This window comes from Galeopterus variegatus, unplaced genomic scaffold (genome assembly GCF_000696425.1).
Source record: "Galeopterus variegatus unplaced genomic scaffold, G_variegatus-3.0.2 Scaffold13786, whole genome shotgun sequence".
Taxonomy (NCBI): domain Eukaryota; kingdom Metazoa; phylum Chordata; class Mammalia; order Dermoptera; family Cynocephalidae; genus Galeopterus; species Galeopterus variegatus.
The window spans coordinates 20781-31250 of record NW_007739897.1 but is presented as its reverse complement, the minus strand read 5'-3'; the positions used below and the strand labels follow the sequence as shown (position 1 = coordinate 31250).

The following is a 10470-nucleotide window of genomic DNA, read 5'->3' as shown; positions in this document are numbered from 1 at the left end:
AGGAAACTAGAAGTATCATATTTTACTAAATCCAGTCTCCTCAAAAGGTATTTCAATAATCACCTAAATCATCGTCCAACTCCATATAATACTTTGAGTTCCACAAAAGTATAATTTGACTTTATCACATTTCCAGGGATGCTTCAGCGATGTCTTGACTTTATATATTGTTAGTTGCCTGGACTATCTGTCCCTTTGTGTAGTTCCTTAGAAGATAGGCATTTCCATGCAACTAGCACCCTGTTTTAATCTTTTATTAGATTTCATTTTTTCTGCTATGTGAGTCACAGCTTGATTCTTTGAGAAGCAAATACCACTTACACTTAATTAACAAAACTAAGATGATTACAAAACTAGTTTATGTTATCCCTCTATAGCCTATTGGTTTTTATGTCACTATACAACTATTTAGAGAGTCATATATGCTAGGAAAAAAATTCTAGAANTGTGTGTGTGTGTATGTATGTGTGTGAATTGATTCATTCACCTTTAGCTCCCTCCAATAAACTACCAAGTTCTTCTGCCACTACATTTCAATTACACCAAGTTATCGTATTAGAACACTGAAAGAGAAAGATTGCTTTATATGATTCGAGTTTCATTTTCCACCTTGGTTTTTGACTCTTCCTCCAATTATTGAAATAATGTATGTTTCACAGTAAGAAATCTGGACAAACACTCTACATACCCCACATTTTATGACGTGGAGGTAGACAAGTTAAAACGTTGGTGTATTTCATTTTAGTATTTCTATGCATGTCTTTATCTACGTAGGTAAATTTATAGTTTTGAAAGCTGTCATGCCATTAAAAACTTTTATAAACCTTTTAATAGTTGCATCATTTTTCACTGGATTACTATAATTTACTTCACTATTCATTAAAGTTGGATTTTACTGAAGGACATATTAGTGATGTCAGAGTTCTTTTAATTTAATTTCTGACTCGTTTTCCACCTGACAACACAATTCAACTCTACTTGATATATGAACAATTCTACAAATCTGCACAGAAAAATGACTGTCATATATCACTTATATTACAAGCAATTCACTTACTGTGATGTCCATTTATATATATGTACAAATTTAAATGTAAAGACTCAGTGAAGCAAGCTTTAAAACTTGTGAAACTCTCCATATATCTGAGGAACTTCTGGCAACACACCTGGATTAGGAGGGTAAGAGTATGCAGCTTCTGGTAATGATTCAGGAGATGCATAATGTGAAAAAATGGGCTGCAGAAAATTATAAGAAATAGGGATCTGAGATTGAAAATACCCATTCACTGGCACAAAGTCATTTGCTTGTGGCTCCCCAGAAGTGTAACCAAAACACTGAGTGTGTGGAAGATTGGAAGGTGTGTTCTGGACAGTGCTTACAACTGTAGTCAGCATCCCAGGTGGTGGCTGCACTTCATGCAATGTCATCCCTTGGCATGTCGGGGTTATGGCATTCCTGCTGCTGTTGCTGTAATGATAAACACATTGGCATGTCTGGGTTATGGCATTGCTGCCGCTGTTGCTGTAATGATAAACACACCAAGCATAGTGTGGATATGAAGTTCCAAATGAACGCTCAGAAGAATTATATATTGGGGTGCATGCAGACTGCGCCTGGTCATTCCAATATGTGGCAGCATTCTGAGTTAGAAATTTGGAAGTTTCATGATCCTGCTGTTCAGAAAAAGAGTATTGTGCTGTTTGATTCACATTAAGTGTTGTGCTCCCAGATGCTCCAAAAGATATAATACTGGAATCCAATGTATCCTTCTTATGTTTTTCCTCAGACTCAGTTTTTGCAAGCTGTGCTTTATTTATTTGCAGCACAGATATTTTATTCTGGATAACTACGGGTTCCGGAGAATTGATGAATGTGGAATATTTAATAGATGAATTTAATGTTTCATTATCTTGAAGTTCAAGGACTGTGCCATTCATTTCTAGGTTGGTATGGACATCCCTCACAGAACAGAAAACAGGCTTTGAACACACGGATGCACTAAGCTCAAGAGAAGGATCGGTTCCTGGTTTTATGTCTGAAAGACAAGATTTCTGTCCAGGATCTGGGGAATTTTTAGGAAATTTATGTGAAGGTGCTTCGTGGTCTTTGGAAAAAGTGTCATCTAGACTTTTCTGGTCACAAATCACAAAGGAACTACAGTCTTTATCACATTCTGTTTCAGCAGCACTAGAATTCACATTTCTTTTCTTCATGCTATTTAAATTTCCCTGTTGTCCAGTGAAGTGTTCTGACGTATCAGACAAAATATCAGTTGTATCTATTTTGTTTTCTGACTTTGATGTGTACGTGTCTTTCAGGTTCTTTAAAGGTAAAAGTGAGCCAGGTAGTGATCTTTGCATTTCAGTCTTTTTTGGAGATGCATGGTTTCTTTTCAGCTTGTCAGATGAACTTGATCCTATTTCATTTCCACTTTGGGGACGAGATCCTCTATTCCTATGAAGTGTAACACATACATACAACAACTTTAAATATACAGACTCACAAAATTTTAAAAGAAACACATTTGAAATTATTCAGGAGAACAGTTCTCACAATTTATATTTTCTCATTGTATTGGCAGTATACGAGTAACATATTTTACCAGTTTGACTCCCTTAGTTTGAATTTAGATACTGCTGAAGATGACATACTCTCCACTTCAAATATATTTCCAATATTGTAATTAACTATTCTGTGCTTTTGGTATTTCCTGATGGAGGCTTTTAAAAGTAGGAAACTATCATTATTCAATTGTTCAGTGTAGTTTCTAAGTCATATGTCTCCAATCCGTTCACAATGTTCATTAATTTCAAATAGCTATATATAACTTGTGAAACCACCAGCTGTTCACACCTCCTCCACCCCCATCCAAATGATCTTTTCCCTGTTATAAGAAACTAAACTTTTTTTTTTGCTGGTCCATCTTTGAGAATGGGAAAAGCAGAACTCCAAAATTTCTTGCCAATTTAATAACGTTGACATTCTTAACTAAATTTAGACAGTCTCGAGCAGGCTGAGAGAAGCATCCACTATGGCAATGTCTAGAGCCAGAGTTAACACAGGTCCCCAAGATAATTATATTTTTTGGTGCTCTATAAAAGTCTTTGAATTATATGTGTGAAAGAGTATGTTGAAAAGGGGAAAACAGTACTACTTCTTTACAGTTGAGAGAAATTCATCTTTGGCCTGGAATTTGTATATACCACTCAGGAAACTAGAAGTATCATATTTTACTGAATCCAGCCTCCTCAAAAGGTATTTCAGTAATCATCTAAATCATCGTCCAACTCCATATAATACTTTGAGTTCCCTGAACGTATACTTTGACTTTATCACATTTCCAGGGATGCTTCAGCGATGTCTTGACTTTATATATTGGTAGTTGCCTGGACTATCTGTCCCTTTGTGTAGTTCCTTAGAAGATAGGCATTTCCATGAAACTAGCACCCTGTGAATTCATTTTTTCTGCTATGTGAGTCACAGCTTAATTCTTTGAGAAGCAAATACCACTTACACTTAGTTAACAAAACTAAGATGATTACAAAACTAGTATGTTATCCCCTTTCTTTTTAAAAAAATTTGCAACATTTTTCTTATCCTCACATCTTAAGACTGACTGGAGTCCATTTATGACTGCTCCCTTTTTTGTATACTTTTTAGTAGACCAGTCACTAAGCCCCATCAATTCTTTAAGCAATGTCTGTCAAATACGAATTTTCTTTTTTATTCTGTAAGCCATGGCTGACTTACTACTTCTTACTCCGAATCTCCCTACCCTTTAAACTACTGAGAAAACACATTTCACATGGCATTAGACTTCAAATATACAGAGTGAAGTTCAAACGTTAGGCCTATACTGAAGACTAATGTGAAACCTCCTCTTTCTCCATCCTTAGTGTACTCTTGCCCACTCTATTAAATTGTTCCAATTCTAAACTCATTTCTCAAATGATGTCAATAAGCATTGTGTCGTGTGTCTTTGCTCACATTATTTCCCATAAATTAAATACCCTCTTCATTTTTACTTTCATTTGGTAACATATTTTTCCTTAAGGGAAAGCTTTGGTCTGTGTTCTTCCATAAAATAAATAAAACTTCTCTAACAATCCAAGCTTTCTTTTTTTGCTTTCCTTCTCAATACCTACACTTTTTTGAGAACCACCCTCAGTTTACTCTTGATGGGGAGTGCACCCCGTTTTCTTGTGTTTTTGAATTATGTCTATATGCCAGTTGTTTATTAGGTGTTTTCTTATAAATGTAGTGTGATTGACGGTGATTAGATTCATAGTCTTTAGAACTAGTTTAACAAATACAATCAGAGCAAGCAGATTTTCATTTTGCATATAGGGTTCTGTTTCTGTACTTCTGAACTAAGAAATTCTTGAAAGGTTGTGACAGAAGCCTCTGAGTGTAGAGCAAGGGCAACCGTTAGTATGGGCTCTGGGGCTAGACTGCCTGGTTTTAGATCTGGCCTCCCCTATTTACTAACTCTGTGATCTTGGGAAAGTTATTTCATCTTTCTATGCCTCAGTTCCTCACTATTAAATAAGATAATAATAGTGCATACATCATAAGGTTTTTGTGAAGAATAAATGACTTAATATTTATACAATTCTTAGAACAGTGCCAAGAACATAATAAATGCTAAATAAAGTGTATTAAAATGTGCTTAAATAGGAATTCTTCTAACTCCTTGATAATCATCTATTTAAAAATATCTATCCTATTTCCCATCTGGATGATAATAGTCAAATAGACAGGCTTCACTAGCCAGTTTTTAATTTTAACAACATTGGACATTTTATACAGATGCTACTTAGTAAGCACTTGGTCACTCATTTAACTCACATTCATAATTTTCGTAATATTGGTGTTCCCCTAAGAAGGTATCAAAATTCATGTGCTTCCAAGAAATGTTTTCTAAATACAATAATTTTTATATTTAAAAAAATATCCAATACCTTAGTTAGTAAATTCATTTTGCAAGGCATTATTTAAAGCATTCTCTACTTTTATAATTTTGCGAACTACTTGTTTGCTTAAAGAGTAGATTTGTTCCAAAAAAAATACTTAACACAGGTTTCATTTTAAAACAGTCATGCCTTTGGCTTTTTACAAGTGGAGATAGTATTTTTCTCTTGTTTCTGATAGTTTTCACATTTGTACAGTGATAGGTCGTTTGTTAGAGGAATTTGTATCGTTTTTCATTATGCACTCTGAAACTGAGCCACCTTCACAGAAGTAATGAATTTATTGACATTTTCTACATGTTTATAACATGAATATTCATCTTTTCTTTTCTCTTTCGTTGTAAAGTCTTCCTTCTATTGCATTGCATTTGACATAAGATAAAGGAAATGGTTAATGTAGAATTTTTAGCACATATAATCTTCGTAAGTTTGATTGTTTTCATGACTTTCACAATATGGGCCATTTTTCCTAAATCTTTGCGAGGGGCAGCCATTACATTTTCTCTTGGCAGTGAATTAGCTCAGGAAGAAGTAACAAATCAAACCAAAGCATTCCTCGAAACCTGTTTGTCTAGTTTCTTTGCCATTACATTTTTAAGAAAGTGAACTGTTCCTGAAACCATGACAATTTCAATGTATGTTTCAATGGCTGCAGATTTTAACATTATAGCCCCTTGCTTGTGGTTTTTCACCATATCCAAAGCATTTTCTTCTGTTATAAAACCATTACCTATGTTATCTTCTTGCAGCACCTGAAAGTATTTTTTTAAAATTTCGAAGTGATCTGTACATCTCAAAGTGAGCTCTTGTAGTTTCTTAATGTCTGCAAGTTGAGCTTGATCTAATATTTCGCTAATAAAACAAATATCTGGGTATGAAAGCAAAGTACCGCTAAACCTCAATTTTCTATGCTAATTGTTGCATTGTTTATTAGACCATCTGTCTTTCTGGAACTTTCTGGAAGCAATCACAGCATCTTCCTCAAGCCCAATACTGGAAATTGGTTCATCATTCAGATCTTTAGCCAGAGTATCATATATCTTCTGCAACTGAGAAAAAGCACATTGATTCATTTTGAGTAGCACTTCATTCTTCTTTTTCCTTGAGTATTCTTTGCTGAAAGATTGTCTCCTCTCTTTCCAAGCAAGATTTTTTGCAGAATCAAAAAAGATATGTTCCAGACCATACAGAGATATTGTAATACTCACTGCCTCGTTGCTCTTGATAAAATTAACTTTTGAGGAGGTAATTTCTATGATAACCCACAGATGGTCTTGTTTTCCTGGATACGAATGAGTTTTATTAAACTCCCTATATACACCGATAAGCTTTCAAGTACTTTTTCTTAAGGTTTCTAGGTCTCCTACACTATCTCCAAAGTTAATGCCACAGGTAAATGGAACAGAAAGAGAGAAGTCAAAGCAATCAGAACAATGTTTCATTACGGCTTCACATTCATTAATCTGTCGTTTGTATTTTAAGAATGCATAGTATGAATTATTTTCCCTTTTTGCGTCTTCAAACACTTCAATTCATTGATCACGATAATTCTGCAACTCACAGAATGCATTATATTTTAACCTTCCTTGAAAAGCAGGATAGAAACTGGACTGCTGTTGACATTCTCATTGACTGCCAAGCAGCTCACTATACAATGTCTCATCATAACAAAGCAAGCTTCGGAATGTTGGTTCACCTCCTAAGAGGCTTTTTTTTGTTTTCAATGAATTGAATAGTCTCCATCATCATTTGAAGTTCTATTAAAGTGTCCACAGCACACGGTTTTAACCTGTGTTTGCAATTATTCCACAAGTTTTGTTCTACCAACAGTTCTCTTGAAATCAGGATTTGTTCAAGTGAACATTCTTGTTTTCTTTCAAAAGCTTCAACAAATAAAGGGAGAATATTTTGACAAACTTTAGTTTCTTCCTGTAGAATCTGCAAAGAAGAAACTTCATCTGCCCTCTGCAAAATTTGAGATAGGTTAGCTATAAGAGTCCTACGATTAGCTGAGCAATGTCCTTCTTTTAATTCATTTATATGTGATGTACGTTTCCTTTGAAGAGGACTGACTTTAGAAGTTTCGGAGTGAGCATGTAAAATAGGCATACAATTAATTCCTAGAATGACTGGTTTGGAAATACAGGCTATTTCTGAATGTAATGTTGAGTTAGACTGAGAGCCATCACCGACTTTAACTTCCCTCTCCTCTCTTTTGTTAAACTGATTAGAAACTGTGTGATTCAAAGAGACTGCCTCAGTAGTAGTATTGTTAATGCTTAAATGATAATCAGTAAAGTTACTTTTAATTGTTTTCTCATTTAAGTGGGAGGATTGCTCTTCGAAGATCTTATTCTTTTGATTTTTGTACACAGCCTCAGTAGTTGATCCTCCAGTAATGCTTTTTTTATAAACTCTATCGTTTTTTTTCCCTGCTTGTTTAACTTTCCACATTTTTCTGTCCTGAATGTCTTTCTTTGCAATCCATTTTTCTAAAGAATCCTTTATATTATCCCTTAAGAGCAGAGAATTATCATTGTGAGATAGTATCTTCATTATATTTTCCCAAATCTTTTACTAGTACTGTTCAGTTACTGATGTCAGATCCAACTCAGAATTCTCATTAACATTTGTTTCATTCCCATGTACATGGAAGCAATTACTTGAAGAGCATTGTTCTGTCTTTAGTAACTCTTTTCCCCTTCATCTCTGTGGATGTGATACAGCAGTAGATGTTGCACAACAATGTAAAGCAAAATGTCTCTGTTTATCCCAATAAAATTTCGAAGATTCTCTCTCACTATCTGTCATTGGAGGGGCTGATAACAATTGAGGAATACTGTAATTTTTCCTTGCTATCAAATTTAGGTTTAATGAGCCCATAAGATTGTTTCCTGAAATTTCATAATGAAGTTTCTGTTAATACGTATTTTTCTCCCCACATTGAGTTAAACGTAGTAGAAAATTCTTCAGAACTCAGAATTCCTACATTGCTGTAGTTTTTCCTCTTGCTTTCGTCTACACAGGTGAAATTTTTGTTTGTATGAAAATCCTGCTTCTCGTCTCCGTATATAAATTCTATGTTGTTTTCTGAAGACGAAGCACCATTTTCCTCTTTAGCCTCATTGTGGTTTTCTTTATCCTTATCTCCTTGTTCTCTGAAATTAATATTCAGGCATATATCACTGTTCAAGTGTGTATTACAGAACAGACTGTCATGTTGACCTTCATCTTCAGTGTGAGGAATTCCTTGGCAGTCTTGTTGATTGTTCTCCGATGACACTGGCTCATTTTCATTTTTCCTATGGACACACACATGTTCTCTAGTTATGCTGCAGTTCGAATTGTCATGAGGTGAAATAACTGTATCAATGAGCAGTTCTTTGGCCTGGGGAATGTCTTTTGCTTCCTGGAACGCATCAGTCATGATGCTAAAATAATTCTGATTTGTTTATTCCAATTTCAGTTCCACTAGCTTTTGAGCAATGGCAAAACCTGTATGAAAGTTGTCTTCATACTCCAAAGAGTGTTGAGTATGCTTTTGTGAAAGGTTCTCTATACTTGGAGTAAGGTTATTTTGTAATTCCAATGCTAGCTGATCTAGTTCATCCTTATCCTTTGTGGCAGATGTGAAAGATTCTGGTATTCCAAACTCTTGAGTAATTAATGTTTTATCAGAGTTTTTCCCCAAAGAATCAAGATTCTCACCCTTTTTGTATTCTTGGTGCAATGAAATATAATTATCTAGTGGGCTGACTTTTGTTTCATTAGTAAAATAATTGTCAGTTTCTTTCCATAAAGTTTGCTTCTTTTCGTATTTGGAATTGTTTTCTGGGTCAGTGAAGTTTCTCATCTTTGCAATATTTTGAATGTGCTCATCTATGTGTTCTTTCTTTTGGAGAGGAAAAACTGTAGACATTTGGTGATCAGTTTGATACGCAGTTTTTAAATTAGAAGACTGTAATTTCTGAGAGGTGTGACTATTGTACTCTTTTGTACAAGTATTCACTGATCCATAAGAGTTACGTGTCTCACTGCTTTGTTTAATTACAAGTGGGATGTTGCTTCTCTGTTGGCCTCTCTGGGCTTTTTCCTCACTGTGTTTTTGGCTCTCAAATTCTGAAACTACATTTGACAAAGGAATTGGCAAGGAAAAATTGTCTTGGTCCTTACATTGTCCTGTTAAGGTCACTTTATTCGAAGGTGTACAATCGTAGTCCATAGAGTCCATGCTGTGGGCCTGAGATTGTGAATCATCAAAAGACATTTTGAAGCGAGGGGCATCCAAACAATTAGTAAGAATAGCCTGATTATCAGGAACCACTTCAGGTGAAGAGGCAGAAGTAGTTGGCATGGGTGACAGGTTTATTTCTGAATTAACATAACCTGAACTTTTCTCAAATGGCAAAATCTCATATAAACCTGTGGTATTATTCTGCTTTTCCATGGCTTTTGCTCTCCTAATCAGTCTTGGGTCTTTGATAAGTTTTGAAGTAATAACTGTGGCTCGATACACTATTGTTTTAAAAGAGAAAGATCACTTAAAACATTTTTAAGATATGTCAAGTTTAACAAATAGTCATCATTGACACTTTCTTCGGTATTACTGGGCATAAATGAAAGACCTGAATCATGTGCTTGAGAACTGTCTCTGATTTCTGCTAAATTGTGCTCTGTCTGTCCACTCTATGTCTCAAGTATAGGAATGTTCCCATTTTGCACATTCCATAGGAATTAGAAATCTTTGAGTTGGAAGGATTATTCTCTGCACTTAGTGCCTTGCATGAAAAATTTTCCTGAACAAATGGATTTATAGGTTTCCTGAAATGCTCAAAGATGACTGTAGCATCTTCTCCTTTTCCAATTCTTTTGGCCACTGTACAGTTATTCAGTGAACATATTCTTTCTGTGGAAATAAAAGACAGTAAAAAAAATAAGTAACAAGAAATGTTTCTATAGAAAACTCTATTAATACAAGCAAACTATGTTATGATTGATTTCAATTGAAAGTTTAGTAACTTAATGTTAAAATGCTTTCTCAACAGAAAAAGCAAAAGGAGAAGAGAATGAGTAACAAAACAATACTGTAGAAATGATGTGGCATGAAACTCTGTCCTACCCCAGAGAACTTTCTAAGAAACAGTATTTGCTATGAGAAAACTGAATTCTGACAAGAAATTAAAAAATTAAATAGGAATAAGAACGTTTTTCTCACAGACTAAGCCTTTCTTATATTAATTTCGAACATTCAACAACATCTAGGCAAAATTGCCTCCATTTACTGTTACCTTGCTTTCCCCCCTTCTATCACAGGAAAACAAAAAAGGAAAGGAAAGGAGAATGAGGTGGAGAAGTAGGGGGGAAAAACCGAAACGATTCCACAAAATCTTTTCCTGGAAGCAAAGCAAATCACTACCCCACCTCCTCAATTGTGAAATACGTATTCCCACTAATGGTTGAAGTACATAAAAACCTGGAAAAAGAAAGCATATTTTCCTT

The 10470-nt window shown here is 34.9% G+C and overlaps 1 protein-coding gene across 1 annotated transcript; it reads right to left on the bottom strand.

Moving 5' to 3' along the window:
- Positions 1-1116: 1116 nt before the first annotated feature.
- LOC103581728 (testis-expressed sequence 15 protein-like) lies at positions 1117-9585 on the bottom strand. Its single transcript, XM_008563491.1, is given in 7 exon segments — positions 1117-1430; positions 1485-2455; positions 5269-5491; positions 5702-5823; positions 5908-6020; positions 7898-9498; positions 9501-9585. Coding segments are annotated over 7 exon segments (3429 nt in total).
- Between the last annotated feature and the right edge of the window lie 885 nt (positions 9586-10470).